Source organism: Accipiter gentilis, chromosome 2 (genome assembly GCF_929443795.1).
Source record: "Accipiter gentilis chromosome 2, bAccGen1.1, whole genome shotgun sequence".
Lineage (NCBI taxonomy): Eukaryota > Metazoa > Chordata > Aves > Accipitriformes > Accipitridae > Astur > Astur gentilis.
The window spans coordinates 49,302,912-49,328,143 of NC_064881.1; the positions used below are offsets into that span (position 1 = coordinate 49,302,912).

The 25,232-nt window shown below is 41.9% G+C and overlaps 1 protein-coding gene across 6 annotated transcripts in view; it reads right to left on the reverse strand.

The window, feature by feature from the left end:
• The window catches only part of COL22A1 (collagen type XXII alpha 1 chain), a 263,481-nt gene that overhangs the window by 68,760 nt on the left and 169,489 nt on the right, over positions 1–25,232 (reverse strand). For all 6 annotated transcript variants that reach the window (XM_049819464.1, XM_049819483.1, XM_049819493.1 and 3 more), the window contains 7 exons: positions 24,557–24,610; positions 22,709–22,762; positions 19,503–19,538; positions 17,877–17,906; positions 16,933–16,986; positions 16,054–16,107; positions 6,092–6,145 (listed from right to left, as the gene is read on the reverse strand). In XM_049819464.1, the coding sequence (XP_049675421.1) occupies positions 6,092–6,145; positions 16,054–16,107; positions 16,933–16,986; positions 17,877–17,906; positions 19,503–19,538; positions 22,709–22,762; positions 24,557–24,610 (336 nt within the window). The remainder of the gene's footprint in view (positions 1–6,091; positions 6,146–16,053; positions 16,108–16,932; positions 16,987–17,876; positions 17,907–19,502; positions 19,539–22,708; positions 22,763–24,556; positions 24,611–25,232) is intronic.

Consider the following 25,232-nt stretch of genomic DNA (forward strand, 5'->3'; position numbering starts at 1 on the left):
CCTTCTCCTGACTTCTAAGTATACTTCAGAGCAAGGACTATTCTTTCTAAATATTTAGAAAGGACCAAACTGACAGCATTTATTTGTGATTAACCCCCCCCCCCTCCCCCCCATAAAACAGCAGCAGCAGGACAGCTTGTAATGCTTAACCCCAAACTCTCATGCCATCTGTTTTCTTTGCTGCCCTTTTTTAACTGGGTGCAGATTAAAGTACCTGATTTAAATGATCACCTTTTTCAGAGATCATTTGATTAACTACACAGACGAGAGTCCCTGTCCCAAACCCAGTCCCCAGTGTTGCCCCCCTTTAAAACTCTGATCTAGAAGAAAATAATCATGGAGTGGTTTTTTTTCTGGCTGGTAAAGACTCTGATGTGTGCTTCCTACACGCTGAAGCAAAAATTGATATATGAAAACTATTCTAAAACAGGACTACACAAACTCAGTTTGGAAAACAAATGCAAAACATGGATCTTTTATCAAAATGTTTAAATGGAAGTATTTTCAAACTGTTGTTTTGAAACAAAAAATATTTCAAATGTTCATTAAAATCCAAAGGGGGGGGGATGTCATGGGGTGGGACATCTTTAAAAACATTGGAGGGGGTGGATTTTTACAGGCTTCTGTTTCATCCAGCTCCATTCCTTAGACAATGTAATTCAGGGACAGTTCTCAGGAAAGAAATCTGACACTCTCCATATTGGAGGAACAGCTGTGCCTGTCCTCCAGGATCCACTAAAGGATGCTCTCCTTTTCCAGTATGTACCTTGCTGAAAGACAGGCTGGGAAAGGGAGAGCTATTAAGATTTAGGTTCTGCACTCCCTAAGGAAGCTCTAAAAAGGAAAAAAAAAAAACCTTTCTCTGTGACTACATCAGTAGGCTGCTTGGCCTAAATCTCTTTTCCATGAAAGAAAGGATGGCTATGTTTTAGAGGGAGGTGAACAAATGCCATTCCATGATGGAAACTAAAATCTGATGGCTTTTCCAGATACATGTCTCTGGAGGCAAAGCTTGCACAGACATATTTTCTGTATATTATTCCATTCTGATGACTGGATTCTCTTACACTATGAGAAAGGCTTAGATAAGCCCTTAACTCATGTCAAAACAGACTGTGGTCTAGACTTTTTAGGCAGTGTGCCAGCTTTACAAACAAGAAGAACCTTTGGGACATGCAAGAGCATCCTGTCTGCTGCCACAAGGATAGCAAAATGCTTAACTACTGTGCTGACAGCCTTTTCCCCTCCAGTGTCTGTGCTTGTCTCCACTTCAACACCAATTACTCCTTGCAATTTCACCTCTCAGAAAGTCCCCACAGACCCTTCCTGTTGGCTTTGCGCTGTCTCCCCTTTATTTCTACTTCTCTCCCATCAGAAATGAGGCTGTTGTAGCTAGTTTTGTGGAGCAGTCCATGTGTCTTACTATGACCCTTGCTACTCCAACTCTCCATTTCTCCCTTGCTGCATCTGAGTGGGTTCTGGGATCAGCTCCTCAAATCTGCTCTTCATTTCTCACCCCACGCACTACAGTATCCACCAGCACAATTACTGTGAATTATTTTCAGTAATGCTGCATTAGAGCACCATATTGGTCTCTCTGCTTAAATCCTGCCTTGCAAACCAAGACAAAGATAAGAGGATATAGAAAAAGGCTGTTGCTGATGACACTGAAAACCAAAAGCCTAAAGAGCCAACAGATCTGAGCATTTACCTATGATGCATGCTCTATAGTTAGCTTCAGTGATAGTGCCATAATTCATAAGCGGATGAGGTCTCCAGTTATTTCACCAGGTGGCATTGTAATTGGAATACCAACATTATTTTTAAAAATAAAGTGTTTTTCAAAAAAAATTCTCTGAACTGTCTTTCCAGCTCTGTAAAAGTACTGGATAAAGTCTCTCCAGGAGAATTTCTTGCTTCCAGTGAAAGGCAGGGTTTTTTAATTTCATCACTTAGTGTAAGATATGGACACGATCTTTTTTGTCTACAGGGGAAGATTTATTTCCCTATGTGTTCACTTTGAGTTGGTTTACTGAGTCAGTGCAGCAAATGAGAAAAACAACAAAAAAATCTCCCTTATGGTCTTTTGTTTCAGTACTATTAGTGATCTGCACAGGTGAAGACTTTTTTTGCTTTGTTTTTGTTAAAGGTACAGATCTTATTAAAGATAGCTCTGAGCAATATCTTCCAATTTCAAGCAGCACTAGCATAGTTTGAATTCAATCTGAGCTTTGCAGCTGGGGCCTGTATCCTTTTCTTACTTTTTGCAGTATTAACTTGCATTATAAAAAGGACATTAAGGACACCATGCATTTCAGAGGATATAATTTATTTCCCGAGTTACTTAAGAAAAGCTGGGCTTGAGCTTATACCCTACGGACAAGTCTATGCTAATTAAATCACTGCCAGCCATAACCATAAAAGGTACAGCTTGTACTGGTCTTCCTCGCGGGTCTTAGTTATACCGCCAGGTTATCTAGCATAAGGCAAGCCTCAGTAACAGCCCAGAGATATTGCAAGTGTGATGTATGGCATTTTTGTTTAAATCTCGAAGAGTTTTGTCTTGTTTTGCTGTCTTACAGGTGAACGGCATGTACCTGCTTAGCCCAGGGAATCTAGAGAGTGGCTCATTGGACCATTTGAAGGTACCTGCTTTAGGAGAGCTTCAGGCTCCACTGATGATATTAACTGGTTCTTTATCAACAGTAGCTCAGACACCTGCATCCCCATCCTTAACCCAACAAGTACTCACATTTAGAGCTGAATCCCAGCCCTGGTAATTCAGTGATACAGGTCAGAGTGTCTGAGCCTTCAGTTAGCACTGGGCCATCAGCTCCCCTCCCTGCTGAGCCTGTGAACACAGCCTTCACGGCTCACTTAGCGTACACTGCCTAACTGCAGATCTCCTTCTTCCTCAGGATACCCCTCATGCCTAGAAAAGCATTTGCAAAGGTACCTCATCGACCGCCTTCAGCCCCTTCTCTGAACTCTTCCTATCAACAGATGATGGGATAGACAAGGTATACTGAGATCTCAGGCAACCATGCAGAAATGCACAGTCTCGTTGTTTCCTGTGCTTAGCACCCATTCATCTATTTCAATGGAAAAGTGCTTTACAGAAATGCTCATTTTTCAGTCGGCATTTGCACAGCCTACTGCAATAGAAGTTTGGTCCATGATTAAGCTTCCTGGAAACTAAAATAGTACAAATAAATAATACCAACAAAAACACATTATGAGTTCAGACGTCTGTGTCCTTGCTGCAGGAAAATAATTCATATCCAGAGGGGAAATAAGACCCAGAGTGTCTACTCCATGGCTTAATGATGTTGCAAGATGCACCATTTCTAAAGGTCACTGGAAAATAAATGCTCAGTTTTGGGGGTGCTGACTGGACAACGTGGAGGAAATAAGCACAAGGACTTGGTTCACCACCACAGCTGACTTAGAAGGAAAAAAACATTTAAAAATCTTTTGGGATTAAAATGTAGTTTGAGTTAGTGTGTGCAAGGAGAGAGGCAAAACTAGGGCTATGCTATTGTCATGAAACATCCCCAGGCTAGCTGAGAAGTTGCCTCCTAGCTGCTGCTTCAGGATTTGACACTTCAGTAAACCCTCATATGTGAACACTCCAAATCAATGGTCCTTGAGAGTTGGACTGACATCATCTCAACTGTGGTTCATCACTGGATCTGCTGATCCTGCTCCAGAGTAGCCCTGAGTTCCCTTGCACAGCTGCTTGATCCTTCTGTCGCTTCTCAGTCAGACTGAGCATGACAGCCACTGTTCTTCCTGACAAGCTCAACAGTAACTTCAGATGGTCTTTTTGATGTTTTTCAGCAACAATGTGCCTTCTACAGCTCCTATATCCACTCCTTCCTTTTGCCCATACAGCTATCAATGGGGGGAATCAGGTCAGAAAACAAAAGTATATTTAAATTTTAAACAGCAGAGGAAAGGGAGGTTATTTTAGTGTCCTAATCTAGTTTATATATGGCCAACTCAAATTAGTTGGCCCTCAATGTCATGGAGATAGCACAGGAACAGGTGACACAGACTTGCACACATAACTGGAAAAAACATCCATGTAACTACAGCATAAGGAAACTGCTTTTCTTCTTGGGTATTTTTGGGGCATAGACTGGTTAAGAAAAAAAGATGCTGATAATGTGCTTAAAAAAGCTAATGTCACAAAAAGTGCTGTTAAGCTGAAAAGTAGTTCTGTCACAAACTGAATGTAAGCACTTTCTCCAAACAGAAATATGGAAATCTGCAGTAATACGTCCAGAACAGAGTGCCATTGCAAGAATAGGAACAAAATTTTTCCATTCTTACAGTTAGCTTGGAGGAAGCCTCAAATTAAGTATCCCTCGATGGGGCTAGCATTATATGTAGTTTTAATTAACATAAAATTTGCTAACTTTATTTAGCCTGTGCAGAAAGGAAAATTACTTAATGCTATGTCAGCAATTTTCTCAGGTACATTAATAAAATCGCTAATACGTGCATATATATATATTTTTCTTTTTTCAGTTGCGGGGAACTTGAGCTGAGCAACTGTGACATTGTTTGGATGGACAGCATCAGATATCTCAGAAATAATGCACGGAGAAAAATCTTCCCCCAAAAGCAAGGAAAATCCTCTCCCAATGAAGGCTTGGGGGGACAAAATCTTTAAATCCATTAGAAATAACTGTCTTCATTCCTCTCAAAGGCTGCTGATGTAACAGTTGCAAACCAGATACCACACCAAAGGAAAAAGCCTTAAAAATATGTAAACCAGTATCATGTGGTGTTTTGCAGGGCAAGGTTCCCAGCTGGACAAAGGGGCCCTCACCTGCACGGAGTCACAAGTATTTGGATTCCCTCTTTGACATCCGCCATAGACATGTGAACAGCTCATTGCAAAACATCTGCCACAGAAACTATTTCTAGATTGTGTTTCCTGGTTACAAGGGCATAGCTTGCCAGAAGAAATAAATGAAAAATCAGCATCTGCTGTCTAGCAGTGTGCTGTTTGTTGCAATACGTCACCAACAGCTGTAGTAATGGAGGCTCTTCATTCCTGCCCCAAACTTAGTCAATTATTGAAACAAATACCAAAGCCAAAGACCCAGTTCATTAATTTATTACTGAAAAGGGAATGAATGAAATGCTCAGTTTTATCCTGAGTGGTCAGCTTAAAGTGAGGTTGAATCTCTCCTGCTTGAGGACATTCCCGCAGATATTTTTCTTATTGCAGGGGTGACCCTACAGAGGAACTCAGGTCAGCTGAGTTTGGCTACAAAGTTAGCAAGAAACCAAGCCAGAAACAAGTGTCACTGTTGTTATAATACAGCACAGAATGGGTTGATCCAAGGTGGAGCCAAATCCTCTCTGACGATGCTTAACATGAACAGCACTATTTGCACCATCTGTAACACCATAAGGGCAAATTTGGAGCACTATCTTGCTAAAAGCTTTAAAAAAAGGAAGTAAGTGGTCACTAACTTAAGACATCCTTCCTCACAGGGAGGATAAACATTTAGTTTTAAAACCCTGTCTCTACGTTCCTCAGTAAAGCCAACTCCCATCCCTCTGTAACAAGTAGAAATGTGGGTATCAAAGCCACAAAACCAGACTTGTGCTCTAAGAAGTGTGCTTTCTGAACAGCAAATACCTTTTAAACTGCTTCTTCCCTCTAGACTGCAGCACAGGAGATATATCTGCAATTGCTAATTCACACAGCCAACAATTAGCTGAGGCACTATCCTAAATATTACAAAACACAAATCATTGCTTTCCCTCTGGAATGATACTGCTGTATGCACAAGCCATGGGGAAATCACATACAAAACACCTTCTTATAACCCTGTTCAAAGATGCTGAAAAACTGTGGAAGGTAAAAGTAATTGCTGCCAGACAGGCAGACTTCTCTCAATCACAACAGGATAAATTAGTCTGGCTCTTAAAGGAGAAATACCGACTTCAAAGATGTTGCAGATGAGAAGAGAACAATGTCATGGCATGCTGCATTGTGGTTCCAAGTCACCTGTTGCCACACAATATGTTTCTCCACATATTATATGAAAAAGAAGAAATCATCACTTACCTGAGGGCCAATCAGACCATTGATCCCTGGGAATCCTGGTTCTCCCTTTTTACCCTGCATGTTCAACAGAAGAGCAAGTATTAGACGCCAGGACAAAGACTGCTACTGACTTTCCAAAGCCCTTCACCCCAAAACGGGTAAATCATTGTAATGTGGGTACACAAAACCCTCTGACCCAGAGGGTCAGAGAAGTCACAGTGTGGAGATGCAGCCAAGGGACGTACCCTGTGTAGACACATGCTGAGAGACACTTTCCTTCCTGAAGTCTAGCCCTTCAACCCTTCCCAACAAAGCCAAGCAGTGTCCCTCATGTTCCTTGCCCTGTCTCATGCATTAAGAAAGAAAATAATTAAGAACTGTGGTGCATGGATGAGTATAAAAGATTCACAATCTCTAAGCCAGGAAACAGGGATCCATGAGGCATTTCTAACTAGGGTTGGCATTACCACCAAGGGACAGAGCTCACTGTTTCCTCCGCAACCAGAAAAAGAATCCTCCAGAGGAACCAGAGAGCTTTGCTGGTGCAAGGGAAGGATAAACCAGGACCTGGAGTATTCCCTTGAGACAAGTTCACCTATATGAATGCTACAGCAACTGTGTTCCCCATGGGTTTGACCTCAAAGAGTTCACAGGAAAAGTCCTACATGAGGAAAAAAGAGGAAGGAAAGACGCAGAAGGATGCATGAAGCACTGGAGTCAAGGCAGAGACTGGATTTTTTTTCTCAACAGCTGACTTGCGTTACTTTGGGCAAGTCACATATTTTGTGACTCAGCTTTCTTGTAAAAATAATCTATCATTCCCTGATGTGTAATAGGCACTGAATCATTAATACTTCTGAGGTTGTTAGTAATATACTAGGAGTGTGCAAGAGGAGCCATGTAAACATCCGAGAGACAGAGAAGTGACTTTTTTCTCCCTCATTTCTACTTCTCATCCAAACTGATTTTCTTTTTAGAAGGATATTATAATTAAGCAAGTTTCATGTCACTGATGATGTGAGTGGTCATGCAGATGTGTAAGAGTCATATATATAATTTTCACTTTATTTTTCTTTCTTGAAATATGTCCAGAAACAACACCTACAAACGACATCTTCCTGCTGACTTAAATGAATGAAAAAATCTAAAACTTCACAAGTAAAATAAGTTTTCATCATATTTTCCCCTGTTTTGACTGAGATTCATTAGCTGGTGTGTCAGAATCTGATCTTTTCCTTATTTTTCTCGTAACAAAAAAAGCAGCTGTCATACACAGAATTTAAGAAGAAAATTAAAGGAGTGATTATGAGGCCCTTGGGTATCTGAAGGAGTTTGCAGTCATTTCCAGGACCCTAATACCAATAAAAATCTGCATTATATACTCTGTACATGCACTATTCATGAGTGCTCCTACTTTTTCAACATCCATCACTTCTTTGCTTATCAAACAAAAAAAGCCATTTATAACCTGAAGGAGTCATGTTACCACATGATTCAACATATGTTTTCTAGTTAAAGATGCTCACTTTGCCAACTGCCAAGGTGCTCATGCAAAGGACACTGTTAAGATCCTTATTTTAATAAATAAATAAGCTTATGAATAGAGCATACAGGATGTGGTGTGTGGGGCCAGACCCAGGAGATGAATATGCCTGCATGCCACCTCCAGCTTCCTATCAACATGAGAGCTACACGTTAGGTTGCCTGGTTCCACAGCTGGAACACTGAAGCCAGCATACAACACCGTGTGACTTATTCCTTCATGTCCCACCAATCTCGTTGGTCATTGTGCATAATTAGCACCCACCTTGCACCTCCCCTGGCGATATTTATGCATCTCCTTAGCCTCTAATTCAGAGACTGCATTAGAGGCAGGAACCTGCTATAAACACTTCTGATAACCCCTTGAAGGAGCATAATGGAATTGGCTTCCTAAGTAGTAACCCTAAATCAGATATCACAATTTGGAGAGAATGAACATACCCTGTTGTGTACTCTATACAAAACCACAATGGGTGATAGATACATTACTGTTCAGGCCAAGAAAATCCCCAATGAGCCTTATAACCTTGCAAGTGAAGAGATGCAAGTAGTACATGTGCACCTTATTTTGGAGGTCCACAAGGGTGTGGCTTTAGCAGCTTTACAGCTTAAGGGCATTATCTGGTTACGGTCTGCCAAACTACTGCTTTTTGGAAACTTGGTGCCACCTGTAAAATATTACTTGGGGAACCTAGGAAGGTTGTAGCAGCACCACCTTCTCCCCAAACCCATCTCAAAAGCCAAGAGGCAGAGGAAGGACATATTTTGCCTCCTGTGGACAAGTATACACCAATTGTTCTGTTTCCATGCTGATGGCTGGGCACGCTAATCTGTGGCAGCTGTGAGAGATGTGAGAGGAGCCTATCCTTTCCTGGGGTGTAATGCTGAGAAATTTTGGTGCTTTTCAAAACACTGAGAAATCCCTTAAAGCAACATATAATTATACTGACAGAGAGGCTAAGAGAGTAATTTACCATTGCGAAGGGGACATTTTGGCCACTCAGAAGTTAGCCAAAACCAAACTACAATAGATTTGCTCCATAACATTACAGCCTGTCTATAAAGTACAGAAATACTTGCTGGGAGAAATTATACCTATGAGAGCAAAGCTCAGCGAAATGTCACATCACCTAATAATATGACAAAAAGCCAGCAATTATGCTCTGTTACTTATAGTAAGAATCAGCTAAGTGGGTAAGAATGTGTAGCCTTCAGCTATATGAAATTTATGTTATTTGCCTTTATGAGCAATTTGAACAATAGCACAGTTAAAAAGGTGTGTTTTATTGGAAATGGATATATTTACCTCACTCGTAATTATGACTTCCCTCTGGATTTAATCTACGCCATCAGTCCCTTTTTCACTCTTTTTGTTAATTTGCTTACATTTCGATTTCTGCTTTGCCAGGGCAGGCGATGTCATCTGAACATTTCAAGCACCCACAAATATGTATGAACACAATCATCCATCAGAATGATCTCTACCATAAAAAAGACAGGAAACCAAGGGAAAATGTTGGCTCCACTCTGCTAGAGGGGAAATTTTGAAGGGTATCATAGCCCAAGACTGTTTCTCACCTTGCTGTCCAATAGCCAGAATGGCCATATGTTTTCATAGCATGTTTTTCTCTGAGGTTTTGCTCCAGGAACACAGGTGGATTTGGTACCAAGTACATAGGAAGCATCCTTAATTGTGAACGAATATGACTGCTAGCATAAATGTCAACTGTTTTGTCTGTAAACTAGATGGGATGCTAGGATTACCCCTTTCAGCCCTGTCCTTTTACCTCTACATTACTAGCGAAGCCAGAAGAAATCCAGCAGTGTTAATCAGTTTGAGCCCCCTGAAGGCACCAACCTTCTACAGTCTATGTATGTATTAAATAATGACAGTAAATTATGAAGTGAGAACATCTCCCTAGTTTGAGAATGCAAATACCATCAGGGTTGGCCAGCCAATGATTATTGAGGCTGTTGTGACAAAGAAAAAAAAGGGCTGTAAGTACTTCTGGACATTGAGAGAGATTGCACCTTGGGACTGGCTCCTTCCAAAAAGTCTACCTAATTTGCTGGGCAAACTTAATTCTCCTCTGTCTCCACCATTATTTACACATCTCCCCCGGAGATACCAATCAACTGTCTCCTTTCCTTGGACCCTGTGAGTCTAAGGTGGTTCAAATCAAGGGGAGTTTATACACAGAGAATTAAGAGTTGAAACAGTGTTGACTGCCCATTTCAAGTTGCAACTGGCCAGTACAGGAACGTTGTATGCAACAAGCCATTTAGACAGGAGAGAGATGGGTTCAAGAAGTGGAAAGTCAAATACATGTATTTCTGTCCTACCATCAGACGCAAAAAGAAGAGGTCAGCAGCCCTCCAGAGATCTGATAAATTTATCTCCCCCATGACAACCGGCATTGATAAACCTTTCACGTATTGGCAAGTGCTCTTAACCCATCTATTCTGGGTGGAGGGTGTGCCCTGAACCCAGTAGTCCCCAGTTTTAACAGGATCCTTTAGGCTTTATTGTAAAACAAACAGTAGTACTTACTGAGACTTAAAGCCTTGTACTCTAGTTGTAAAGAGTCAAGAAATGTCTGTTAAGCTTTTTGTGTGGCTCTTACTTAAAGAATAAACATTCAGGGGATGTGGACACACAAACATGAAAACCTTCTGAAACATGACAGCTGTATTAAAGATGCGGAAGACACCCCTTTGTAACTCACTCCTGGAGCTGCACTCTTGCCTCCAACCTGACAGACCCTGACACTGAACTTTGCAATTAGCTCACAAAAAAAAGGATCTTGCAGTAAAATTTTTCTAAGTTATCTCTGTTTCTACATCCAACTCACTCTCATTCTGTGCTTCACATAAATTATTTTGTGCATAAAGTGACTTGAAAAAAGGGGAATTATTATTACTTATCTGCCTGACTCATGTACATTGGAGTTTAAACACAGAGAAGGACATTCATTAAAGGTTACTATTTTAAGAATATATTTTCCTTTTTTTTTTTTTTTTTTTCCCCATACTTACTATCCTATGAGACTCCTGGTTTTTTGTTGTTTTTTTTTTTTTTTTGCACTGATTTTTCTTTGAGCATGGGAAAATTTTGACAATGCAAATTTGGAAAACTAGGCTGCAATGCGGCACATCAAACTTGAAGTGGGTCTAGCTAGCTACTATCTCATGCCTACATGGAAAGTACTGCAACAGGATAAATGGTTTCTCAGCTTCCTTCTGAAATTCCAATCACGTGAATGAATTTGTGTCATTTCAAGAAGAGGCAAATGCTTGAAATCCAAGTTATATAGAGCATACTTCAGAAGAACCTTGTGTTTAGGCTGGATTACCCAAAGATCTGCGTGCCTTCCAGGAGCATGTCATGTATCTGCAAGTTTTGTGTCTGTCAAGCAAAAAAAAGTTGGGTTTATTTCCAACAAATATTTCAGTAGATCAGGAGATCCGAAGAGCAGATTCAGATCTGATTAAGATTAAGCAGATTAAGAGCAGAATCAAAATACTTAAATTCTCTTCAATTTCACAGAAGAAAGAGGAGAACAGGAAGAGGGGAAAAAAAACAAACCCGCCCTAAAATGAAGCCAGACTTTCTGAGTTCTACCTCTTTTTCAGGCAGTTTTAGTAAACTCAGAAAGACAGTACTGTCTATTACTCAAAGATCTTATGGGAAAGATGAGAACAGCAAAGCTGCTTTCTTCCCACTGTGTGCTCTTGATGTGAGGGTATTCTTGTCAAAATATAGGCGTCAGGTTCCAGGCACTTGGAAGCAGCTGGCTACTAAAATGAACGTAACCCAGTTGCTTGGTTCAGGTTGGAATTGTTATCTCCTTGCCCCCAGACAGGATCAAAGGATGGACAGGAATTGTCAGATTAGCAGTTCAGCAGATGTACTGAGGAGCCTGTGAATTTTTTCTGTGCCCATAAAACACTTCAAGACCTGCAACTACAGCAGGCTAACAGAGAAGCGCTTTTAAATGCCTGCAAGATGATCTGTCTTCCCAGCTTATGCTCCTCCCAGTGTGTTTCCACTACTGGGCCACTCCCCCAAATATCAGCAGCCCTTCAGTTAGGTTTCCATGTTAAAGAATTATGCCTGTGAGTGTGCATTATTGTAACTACATTGAAAACACATGCACCATATTGGAGCTCCTGGGAATGGGTTCCAGGGAGGTGAGTTCACATATAGCAAGCTTAGCTTATGATAAATAGGGCAATCAGATCTCTGTAATACCATCAGCTTTTTACAGAGCACAACACTCGCTTCACTCTGGCCCCAAACACGTCTGGTTTCATTTTTTTCTAAATAAAACACTAGAAAGATGCTTTATCACATTCTTCAGTCAGCTCAGGAGCATTTCTTTTTCTAATGACAACTAAGGTCCTGTAGTGTCGTCTTCAGTCTGTCCCCTGTCACTCAGACCCCATCCTCCTGCAGAGCAGCAAATCCAGCCCTTGGGCACAATTTCTGTGACCCACCAGCGACCTTTATGCTTTCAAGAACAGCTGTGAGTATGCTGCTCTCTTGTCCACAACTTCTGTGAAGTTTGTCTGAGAGTAACATGGTGGTGCTCTAAACAACCTGGAGGTAACCTGCTGGGTATGGTTGGGCTATATCTAAAGTTCTCCATGCTTGCAGATAGCAAGGCTGGCTTAGTGGCAAGCCCTCAAAAGGGCACAGAGACATAGAATAGATTCATAGAATTCTTTTGGTTGGAAAAGACACTTAAGATTATTGAGTCCAACCATTAACCTAGCACTGCGAAGTCCACCACTAAGCCATGGCCCTAAGCACCATGTCTACACACGTCTTTTAAATACCTCCAGGGATGGTCACTCAACCACTTCCCTGGGAAGCCTGTTCACCAGCTTCGTTGTCCTTCTCTGGACACGCTCCAGCACCTCCATGTCTTTCCTGTAGTGAGGGGCCCAAAACTGAACACAGGACTCGAGGTGCGGCCTCACCAGTGCCGAGCACAGGGGGACAATCACCTCCCTGCTCCTGCTGGGCACACTTATACAATTCAGGATGCCATTGGCCTTCTTGGCCACCTGGGCACACTGCTGGCTCATATTCAGCCGGCTGTCAACCAGCACCCCCAGGTCCTTTCTTCCACCAGGCAGCTTTCCAGCCACTCTTCCCCAAGCCTGTAGCGTTGCATGGGGTTGTTGTGACACAAGTGCAGGACCTGGCGCTTGGCCTTGTTGAGCCTCATACAATTGGCCTCGGCCCATTGATCCAGCCTGTCCAGATCCCTCTGTGGAGCCTCCCTACCCTCAAGCAGATCAACACTCCTGCCCAACTTGGTGTCATCTGCAAACTTGCTGAGGGTGCACTCAATGCCCTTATCCACATCACTGATAAAGCTATTAAACAGAACTGGCCCCAGTACTGAGCCAACACTGCTTCTTGGTCTTAAGCAATCTGTAATACCAAGGCCAGAAGAAGCCTTGGGCCACATGAAGTCCTGATGACTGGGCTTCTTCATCCCACTTGGTTATTCAGCCGTACTTGTACCACACATCAGCAGAAGATTCTGCAACTGCTCCAAGAAACGTGCAGTCTAAGCAGGGGTGATGGAAAAACGTTTAAGCAAGTACAATGAATGTATTTAACTGAAAGATCAATCTTGAAGTAGCTGTCGTAAGAAATTAAACTGACACTCTTTAACACAAATGGTGACTCTCTAAAGATTATGCCTTGTTTATTGGCAACTGTACTATCCCATGTATTCTTTTATTTCTTCAGCAATAACAGGACCAGCAACTTCAAGCCAAAAGAATATCATACTTCCTCTTTTCCTAGAAATCCTTCCAAGATGTATGACCCTATTCCTGTCAGCCAAACTGTCACTAGAGTACTTGGCAAAATATATCATCTTCTATGAAGTCTATACACTGTGTAGGTGGCTTCTGCATTATATTTCTAACATCAGCCAACACTGCCTCTGTCCTTGCGCAGGTCAAGATCCTTCGTTTCCAGGGGACTGTGTTATGAGACATGAATTCCTCTATGAAATGGTTCCAAACACATCTTCAGTCCATTAGTAGTCTGTGCCAGCTGCATTACAGCTAACTAAAGCACTGCAGGCTTCTAAGAACTCCAACAAACGGTCGCATCCAAAACCCCATCTCAGGACAGGGACTCTGTGCATGTGCCGACTTCACTTACATCTTGGTTGAGGACCACAATGCAAAACTGATGCTGAATCGTACTTCAAAACAGTAACCGTTTTACATCAGCCCCTTTGCAGCATGCTACTTGAAAAGGTCCTGAAGTCAGTCTTGCACTATAATCTGTCCCTTACATTACAACATATTAGTGCAGAATATTTTTAAAGTACCTCAAGAACCAAATTTTCAGGAAATATAAATTGATACAGCATGATATCTTGAAACCCCACCTGTATAAAACAGCAGAGGGACCAGGCAAGCAGATGGTTGGTGATTTTCATCTGTTCTACACAGGTCTGCTAAAAAGGAGTCCCAAATCTGCCTCTAGCTCTGATTTTTCTGTCCTTACCATAGTGAAAAAGGCTATGTCTATGCTAAACACAATGGGCCAGGGCTCCATGTGCAAGAGCACAGGAGCTTGTGTTCATGCAGCTAAACTCTCCTTGTCATAAATGAGGATGGCCTTTGTCATTCAGCATGCCAGATACAGTCACCTTGCAATGGAGGGACATTTGTGGGAGACAACTACTTGGCTTGACCCAAAGGTGTGCTGGGGAACATGCTCAGTGTTAAACAAACCCATGCTCACACTGCTGCTCTGGCTGTTTGGTTTGCTTACCTACCTGAATAGCCTTACACTCCTACCCCTATTGACAGGGTGTGCAGAGATGAAGAGATGCGTCTTAGAATAGAATCATAGAATAATTTAGAATCATAGAATCATTTAGGTTGGAAAAGACCCTTAAGATCAAGTCCAGCCATAAACCTAACACTGCTGAGTCCACCACTAAACCATGTCCCTAAGCGCTGCATCTACACGTCTTTTAAATACCTCCAGGGATGGTGACTCCACCACTTCCCTGGGAAGCCTGTTCCAGTGCTTGACAACCCTTTCAGTGAAGAAATTTTTCCTAATATCCAGTCAACAAGCCAAGTCTCACAACATGCCAGGGGTAGAGCCACAAATGCAACCGAGACATTGTGATCCCATCCGTCCGTGTCCTCAACACTGGGCTATGGTGCTGGAGAGCCTTCTTGTTTGGGTGTGTGCTGTTCACTACAGCTCTAAGCTGTGCCTTCAGAGCCTGCCCTCACCTCACATCCAGTCATTTAAAACTAGACTTAAACAAGTATTTGAGATTTCTGCTCTCGGCATTTTAACTTTTAAGCCTCTCTAGAGAAATACTTGCTTTCTGCAGCCAAATTTATTTAAGATGGTAATCAATGCCTGGATTTATATTTGTGCTTTGTCAAGAACTGTAGTAATGGTGAATCAGTAGCATCTTCTAATCTGTTCTCTTTCCCACATGTAGGTTATCCATGCAGATCCACTGAGCCCAGGACTTCGATTCATCTCATGCATTCAGTCATTGAATAACAGCCTTTAATTAAAAAAAATATTCTATCCACCTAAGATGCCTGGTGACTAATAAAGACCCCTAGGAGAAGAAGTCTAACTAGCTAGACACAACAGAGTTTAGGGAAACATTCAAAGACAGTATGGATCAAATGACATCTCTAATCAAATGATCATTAGCAGGAGCATTTTGTGTCCTGTTGCAGATCCTGATGGATCACTGTCCTTTACCCAGCTAATATGCTCTATTAGTCTTATTCAAGAAAAAATGTTTCACAGCAGGCTTTAAAACCAGGACAATTCAGAACTTGTCAACTCATGAGTAAAGCATGGCACAGTTATTTGCTAAAGTGATAAGGTGATATTTTCTAAAGACTGGAAAAGTACAAGAAAGCAAGTAAATGCCCTTTTCCACTGTGGCATTAACATGAGACTGCATGCCTTATCTTCCTAAGGAAAAGATTCTTAAAAGCCATGCTTACAGCTCAATTAAATATCATGCAATTCAATGGGAAATCTGTAGAAAACCACCTACCAAGGTATATATTTCTTCTCTGTACTCTCCTTTGCCCATAACCCTCCCATGCTCGCAAGTAGCGCTCTCACACCCAGTCTTTTAACAGCACTGGTGCTGATGCAAGTGCAAAGGGTTACAGGCAATCCCCACAATCTCCTCTATGGATTAAGCTATGACCAAGTCTCTGTGACTACTGCATACAATCTGTGGACTCCAAGAGGTAGTGAAGGTTACTGGACCATAAAGAAGGTATAGAGGAAAGGATCATTAAATAAGTAGAAAAGTATATGTAAAGCGGGCCAAAGTACCAAACCTTATTGAACAAAGCTGTCCACAGCCTCTTGAGTCTTACATTAAATAAAAACAGCAACTCACCCTTTGACCTGGTAAACCAGGGACTCCAGGCTTGCCTTCAGGACCAGCCTCTCCCTTTAAAAGTGAAAAGTTTTAGAAAGTTAACTGAGTGAGAAAAACTAATGAACTATATAACCGATTTCCTAGTTGTTTTGTGCTACCATTACTGCATGGCTACCTAGATAACTCTTACCTGACAATTACGTTGTCCTGTGAGCAGAAGAGAATAAGAAAACAGGATAGAGAAAAGTGACAATGCCCTGATTAAATACAGAGCACACAACTATATTAAAATTACATAATTAAAACCAGAAGCAGCAGTGACAGTCTGAACTGAGATATCCTGCAGAGTTGTGTTGCAAAATATAACTAGAATAAGGTACAATTAAGTCAAAAGTAAGAATGCTGGTATGTCTGAACTGTTGCAAAAAATTGTGTTGAAACACAAATACACATACCCAATTCTTATTTTTCATACAAAGAATATTTTAGCCAGGATACTGTGGCATAAAGCCAACCCCTTTTACAGCAACTGTTCTCTGATCTTCATTACGTGATAGCTTACAAGTTAACAGTGAGTGCCTCTCTGAGATGCGCTGAATGCCCATACAGCTCTTCAGGAGATTAGAAATAGAAAAACAATCAGGTTCTGCATGACAACAGCCTCGAGGCAACGTGTGCCTCTGTGCGATGACTGCCCATGTCCTGGGTGCCACCTCTGTATGTTCAGAGTGGCCATCCACAGCAGGAGACCTTCTCTCAGAAGGGAAGAAAACAGGAGGCTGGAAGGCACTGTTTAAGATCATCGTGCCTGAACAATATATAAGATTTTGCATGTATGCCTCACACCAGTCTGAATTTCAGTTTCTGGGAATTGCAAGCAGTGAGAGAAAAACTTACCGGAGGCCCAGGAAGTCCAGGTTGGCCTTGTGGTCCTCGCGGCCCAGGCTCTCCCTACAGAAATGTTTTTTTTAAAAAAGCATTAAAATATCTGTATGAAAAATTATATGGGCACATTAGTCTTGTTGGCCATCTTTACAGAATCTATACCACCCCTTTCTTCATAGGTTCCAAAGAACCAGTGCAGAGACCAGCTGGTTTTCTCCTTAATCCTTCAGCTGCTTGAATTATCAGCACTCATTAGACTGTACACAGACTGATCCACCCACGCTCAGCAGGCATTTATCCATAACTAGCTCTTTGTTTTTCAAAGGTAGTAACTCTACCGAAGACACTGGGCTATCCTGGATATTCCAATAAAACACTGTGGGTTGGGGTTCAGTGGTGGAGAAAAGCCATTGTTGCAAAAACAGCTCCCACAGGCATTTCCCCCAAGCCAGTACAGCTGTGAAGGGCTTTAAAGTATCATTTATACAATGCATATAATTAGATTAAATAACAGTTAAATACAAATTATGCATCTACCAACACAAAATCAAAATTTAAATATATTTCATTTATATGTAGGACTAACAGACTGTAGCAACAGGTGTCTCTCCTCTATTTGAGTGCCCAGGTTCAGCGATAAACTCAGCACAAAACTCAAATACAGTTTAACTTCCAAATTAATACTTCCCTGGACTTAAAGAATTGCACAGCTGACTCTCCAATTTATACTTCTCATTCATGTTAGATTCACCGCATCTGAAAAGGGCATTGCCCTTTTTCCTTTCTTGTTTATTTTCTCCACTTTAAATAGGAAAACTTGTTTCTTGATGGCCTGACAATGCTCTTATCCACCTTAATTTTGAAGTATTCTTTTAAAGCAAAATCTAATCTAACAGGCAACTGAACTACAAAAAAGTATCCTTGCAATGGAAGAACAGATATCGAATCTCTCTTACTTGCTCTCCTTTTAGGCCTTCAGTGTGTACCTGCAATAAAAATGCAGAGTCATAAAGCGTAAAAAGGGGAAAGACAACACAGCAGGTGCCAGAGGTACGATAGTTCCCCACAGCGTATTTTTCTTCCCTCGCCATTCCCTCAAGTTGCACGCTAACTGCTGCAGCTCTTCAAATCCTGCTGCAGGTTGGGGGGATACTTTCTATTTAAACAGCTCAGACTGACACAAGGTTTGCGCACCTATGAAACGATTTGCGCGGCTGTATAACCAGTAAGAAGTTAATTCATTATTTCATTGGTATAAATAGGTTAGTAAATTCCCCAGCTCTTGTCTTGTTTTAAATTACAAAGATCTAATGAATGCAGAAGGCATCGTATAAATAGCAGGCTGACTTTGGATATGGTGCATGCTCAGCCTGTTCTCCACCCACCTCCTGGAACTTTAGGCTTACTTTCGGGTTTTATTCGTATCTTTCAAAATCTCTTGGCAACTACTGTCACATCATTAATTTCACATTTAAGCAGGGCAGTAAAAGGCTTTTACCCAGGTTTTTTTTCAGAGCTCTTTCCTTCTCCCTCCTTTGCTTTCTACCACATTCAGGGTAAGGAAATAGCCTGCTGCCTTTCTCATGATTGCCAGGGAGCTTCTCATTCTTGTCTTTAGCACCCAGTCCTTCTTTGGCACAGTGCTATAGTTAACGTTGCTCATATCAGTGGCCCTTTAATGCTTTCTACAAATAGTCCAAGAGTGCTGTTTCCTAATTTTAATCCTATTTTTTTGAAAGTAAAAGAGATACTCCTCAACTGCTTTGTTACCAGCCCCTGCAGAACTCAGCTGTAGACCTCTCCCCTTCTGCATACTTTGTGGTAAATCTTCTTTCTCCATTCAGTTGGAGATAATGCCTTCATACAGACAACACTAACCTCTGGATATCCTTACATTCCTGATAGTGACACCTCTGGCATCAGTGAAGGCATTGCCGAAGGCAGAGGGATGCACAAAGGCACTTAAATCTAGTGCCGCAGGAAAGATCAACCCCCCTCTCCTATTTTCTCCATTTTCTTTTTTGTCATTGCTTTCCTGATTTCAGCACATCAGGTCCTAGTTGTCTCATATTCCACCAGGACTTTTTCAGATATAAGCCAAAGAAAGACCATTCCCCCTTTTCAGAAATTGCCTTTTTCTTCTCCCATCCCAGCTCTCACATCCAGTCCATGACAAAGGCACTCAGTAATTCAGCTCAATTCCAAACATTCATTTGCTTTTATAACTTTCACAGGCTCTAACTTCCAAAGGTCACTAGGCATCAACTCAACAAGTGTCCTGGAAACCACACAGTCCTGTCACAGTATTGCTCCCTCTGATGCACCTGAGTCAATGCTTTCATTACCTCTTCAAGTCCTGATCTTCACATTTCAAAATCTCCCAAAATTGTGGTGATGCATTCTATGTTGGAACCCATAACTTGCCTTCTTAAAAAATCTTCACTGCATTAAATATAACTTTTTTTGAAAAAACATTTGAGAACATCTCTCATTTAGTAAAGTCCTCTCACCCTCAGCTTCCATTTTCTCTTCTCAGGCAGTAATGCCTACAATGTTTGAGAAAGCTAAAAAAAAATTCTTACCGAAAAGCCAGGCAATCCTGGAAGTCCTGGTTCACCCTAGAGGGAGACATGAAAGAAATGAAAAAAACATAACATAACACAGAGCACAACATAGCACAACACATAACCTAACAAAACAAAAGCAAACCTTTGAGCGTGTTTTCCAACTGCTGTTGTACATTCTTATTTTCAACACCATCTTGTAATTAATAAATATGAACAGAACATGCAATCCCAATTAACTCTGTTTCCTCTGCCCTGCAGATGAATACATGCAGGAACTGGTTGTGGTCTGTGTTACTGTAATGATATACATTGATTTTAATGACATTTAGTGACTTAAAATGAATGATGCACTGGATACACCATAACATTAAATTTGAGCTTCAAAAAACTTGTAATTGGTGTACACATACCACACTAATAAACTTGATTGATGCTCAGATCCCTAACAGAGTCTACAGGATGGATATTTAGAGGCCAAAATGCTTTTGCTTGTAAATGAGAAAAAAATGTGTGCAAGAAAAAAAAAAAGTGTGAAATGGTACCATTTTCCCCAAGTCATTTTATAGACCAGAATCACATAGAATCATTTAGGTTGGAAAAGACATTTAAGATTATGGAGTCCAACCATTAACCTAGGACTGCCAAGTCCACCACTAAACCATGGCGCTAAGCACCACATCTACACGTCTTTTAAATACCTCCAGGGATGGTCACTCAACCACTTCCCTGGGAAGCCTGTTACAATGCTTGATAACCTTTTCAGTGAAGAAATTTTTCCTAATATCCAATCTAAACCTCCCCTGCTGCAACTTGAGGCCATTTCCTCTCATCCTATCACTTGTTACTTTGGGGAAGAGACCAGCACCCACCTCACTACACCCTCCTTTCAGGTAGGCAGAGAGCGATAAGGTCTCCCCTCAGACTCCTATTCTCCAGGCTAAACAGCCCCAGTTCCCTCAGCCGCTCCTCATAAGACTTCTGCTCTAGACCCCTCACCAGCTTCGTTGCCCTTCTCTGGACACACTCCAGCACCTTCATGTCTTTCCTGTAGTGAGGGGACCAAAACTGAACACAGTATTCAAGGTGCGGCCTCACCAGTGCCAAGTACAGGGGGACAATCACCTCCCTGCTCCTGCTGGCCACACTATTTCTGATACAGGCCAGGATGCCATTGGCTTTCTTGGCCACCTGGGCACACTGCTGGCTCATATTCAGCCGGCTGTCAACCAGCACCCCCAGGTCTTTCTCTGCTGAGCATCTTTCCAGCCACTCTTCCCTAAGCCTGTAGCGCTGCATGGGGTTGTTGTGACCCAAGTGCAGGACGTGGCGCTTGGCCTTGTTGAACCTCATACAATTGGCCTTGGCCCATTGATCCAGCCTGTCCAGATCCTTCTGTAGAGCCTTCCTACCCTCAAGCAGATCAACACTCCTGCCCAACTTGGTGTCATCTGCAAACTTGCTGAGGGTGCACTCGATGCCCTTATCTAGATCACTGATAAAGCTATTAAACAGAACTGGCCCCAGTACTGAGCCCTGGGGAACACCACTGGTGAGCGGCTGCCAACTGGATGTAACTCCATTCACCACAACTCTTTGGCCCCAGCCAGCCAGCCAGCTGTTTACCCAGTGAAGCGTACACCCATCCAAGCCATAAGCAGCCAGTTTCTCCAGGAGAATGCTGTGGGAAATGGTGTCAAAGGCTTTACTAAAGTCCAGGTAGACAACATCCACAGCCTCTACCTCATGCACTAAGCAGATCACCTTGTCAGAGAAGGAGATCAGGTGAGTCAAGAAGCACCTGCCTTTCATAAACCCATGCTGACCGGGCCTGATCATGTGGTTGTCCTATACGTGCCATGTGATGGCACTCAAGGTGATCTGCTCCATTACCTTCTCCTGCACCAAGGCCAGACTGACAGGTTTGTAGTTCCCTGGATCCTCCTTCCAGCCTTTCCTGTAGCTGTGAGTCACATTTGCTAACTTGGGCATCATGCTATAAGTGTTTGCAGGACACTGAGATGCTACACACTCTTTACATAATTTATTGCCAACTAGGCTATCAGTTTTTTGCAGCCCATTTTTCTCCAGCAGCATGCATCATTTATTATGCTGTAAGACTAAGTGTCCAGAAGGTATATCCTTTACTTTAGGTACAGACTAATGCAAAAATTATCATATAGCTTCCTTTCACACTCTGTTTATTCATTACTCATGTAGGTCTCTGAATGACCCAGCATATCTTTCATCCTCTTTCCTCTTAAGACAAGTTTAATTACTATTTATTATTTATTCTAAAGAGAGTCCATACTAGGCCAAAAGGACTGAAGAAACACTCATCAGCTGCACTGAAAATAATGGAGCAAGGAGCTCAACATCTTCTGGAAGCACCAAACGCATCCACTTCAGAGATATGGATGAAGTGTTATGAACTCAAGATTGCTCTCTACTGCACACATGCTGGAGCACAAAGATCTTGTTGCTTTTATCACCTCAATGCATGTGCCCTACTCATAGGTGCTTCTGAAACCTCATCTAAAGCTGCTGAATCTGAGTAGGAAAGTAATGGGAAACATAGAGGGATATCCTTCTGCATACTCGGACGAGGGTCACTGCCTTATGTGGAGGAGAAAAGGAAAAAAGAAAATCCAGAATTGGGCATGCATTTCCACTCATGCTAAAGAACTGGGCAGGAAATACCAAAACCACAACATCACTTCTAGCAGAGAGGGAAACATAAGGCTGCCCTGAAAACTCTAACAACTCTGTAAAATAATGAGGTCAAAATTGCTGCTGAGAGTAGTGAATAATTATTTTGCAGGTGAGAGGGTCGGGGTCGTTCGATTGGCACTTTCTGAGTCAATTCTACATCTCCGGGGTCAGAAAACCAGCATCTACACAAACATATTGACATTTCTCATCACCTTTCTTAGGTGAGGAAGCTTTCCTGAGCCAAACTACTCTCTACTTCCTTCTACTCCCACTATGAGGGTTAAACTGAGAGCAGAGGAGCTATAACCAGACACAATTTAACACTCAATTATACCCATTTAAGACTGAAGCAACATCAGAAAAGTGAAACATTTAAATGCATATAAGCTTCGTTTACACACAAATGAAATAAATATTAGGCCAACAGCCCTGACGTTTCCAGCACAGGGGGCCCAAGGAGGAATTAACAAATGTGTGTCCAAACGCCTCCCATGCATCCCAGCCCAACTCACCTTTTCTCCTTTGGTCCCGCTGGCACCTGGAGGGCCTGGGCTGCCAGCAGGGCCCTATAAACAGGTAAAATGGAGAGAAAAATCTTTGGTTTACATACTGCAGGCCATTAGTTGCCATTCCCTTAAAGTACAGGAGAAACATAAGGCTGCAAGTTTGGGTATCGGCAGCACAGTTATGTCCCATTGCACTGGCATAGCAGCTAATACAACACATGAGGCTGCTTTGGCCCTGCTGCATAGAGAGGAAGGGCAATAAGGATGGAGATGTCACAGCAGCCACAATAACAGCAATCCAATTTCAGATGGTCCAGAAGGATTGCAGTTCAGGGAGTACATCAGTGTCAAACACAAAATTTAGGATAAAATTCAGGCATGAAGATTTGCCCGCTGCTAGGTGTCTAGACATGAAAAAGGCAAAAAACCTTTCAGAAAAAAACAACTTCTGTAATAGGGTGTCACTTGGACAAATTGTTCCTTAGATGTAGTAAACAATCAGCATCCACCTTCACATCCCTCTGCAATTTCTCACTTCATCTACATTTGCTGCAAGTATAAACCAGTCCTGTAAACCATGTAATGGGCATAGTGAACATAGTTCATTGTGATTTCAGTGCCACATCTAGCACTGGAAAACATTTCCATCTTGTAAGGATAGTGATAAACACTAACTAGATAAATACTTCTCAGTAGAGGGTAAACCGTGGCTGAGGAACAGAGCGGAGAGAAAGTGATGATGAAATGTCAAATCCCCCATGAAGAAGCAGAAGAACATTTAGTGAAAAAATGTCTATAACCTCACACAGAGGAAGATGCAGATTTAACAAAGATTAAGATTGCAGATGATACTATACCTTGCCATCTAATTACAAAAGACACATCTGATATGGAAACAAAAATAGTTCCCAACAAAACCAAGTTGAAACTCTGGCTGCTATAAGAGCGAGAGCAAGGCACTTGGGCAGCATGGGGCTGCCGTGCTTGTCAAGTACACTCAGGCCAGCCGCTTTGTCTGTGTGAGCTGCAGGATCAACCACCTGAAGACGAACTATCCTGAGGATTCAATGTGCAGCTCCTCCACCTCTGCAACTGCAAAAACATGCCTCCAGATGATCCTTTCCAGAGAGGGAAACAGCAAGGGCTAGTCAATAGGATGCAGATGCAGCAGCCTGGAGACTTCAGGCTCAAGGGTGGCAGTGAATAGCTGCATGGCTTTTGCAAATCACTTTTTAGCCTCTGCTTCTTACTCGGTCCTATGCTATTTAGACCAGAAGATCCTTGGGAGTAAAGGATGCCTCTCATTAGGTATCATAACCTGGGTGATGAAAACGGTCTTGTGGGATCTACAGATAGCAGCTTTAGACAAAGCATTATCTGTCTAATCAGCAGGAATGTACTGATCTTTTAGACCATTTTCTGGTTTCATCTTGTCTTAAAAATGTAAATAGTTCCAAGCCTTTCTTATTGAAAACAAACTAAATATATTAAATACAGTTCTCTACCTTCCATGCTGTGGGAGGGGAAAAAAGAAGTTTATAAAAATCAGGCTTAAACAACTGAATTTTTATATGTGCTTCCTTAAGTTTTTAGTGAAAATTAAGACAAACATCTAACCTATCCTGTTTAAAGGACTGGCATTTCCTTTAAGTGTATATTGCATTACAATTTAATTCTAAAACCAAACCAAAAAAACCCCAAAAAACTGTGATCCTTAGAATAGGGAGTTCAAAAACTGCTGATGCAGCAGGGTCTTGCCATGACTCAGCAGCCACCCAGGATGTCTCAGTTGTAGAGTCAACCTCCACTTGTTCCAAAGAAAAGCCTCATAGCTGTTGAGTATTTGCCACGTACCTGTTTCCCCTCCACACCTGGCTTTCCAGGGAACCCATCTAGGCCTTGCTCTCCCTAGAAAAAGAAGAGAAAGAACCACTATAGCTCAAATCCATGGTGTTTAGGTCACCACTGTGCAAGAGATGTCCATGTTATCCACTCCATGAGTAAGGAATGAGAGAGATTCAAGCCAACCCAACAGAGAAAATGGCTAAAGTCCCCACATTTGTACTATGAAATGTTGCTGCAACCAGAAGCAGTTGTGTGCTAGGTTTCCATAACGGCATCCTTCCTCTGCTTGCTAAGGTGGGTTCATGTAAACTGGACAAAGTGCACTAGGAGAACATTTAGCCCGGAATAGCTCTTACAAAAAATAATGAATCCACCATCCAGCAATAGCTCATTTTTACCCAGTTAAGAAAAACCTTTCAATTCTCACCCTTGCTTTCTGGAACCTCGGGGAACAATTAAACTATTCCTATATGTCTTCAGAGTTGGGCAGTGCACAAAGTCCACAGGCAATCTATTCCACTACTTTATTTTTAATACCTGAAGATACATTTTTTCTCCCCTGTACCTAAACCTGACTTTTTCTTTAGCTACAGTTTCAGACTAGTATGTCTTTCCCTAACCCGTCACAGAGAACAGACTGTTCCCTTCATCTTTACAATGGCCTTTTATGCATCTGAAGACTTAC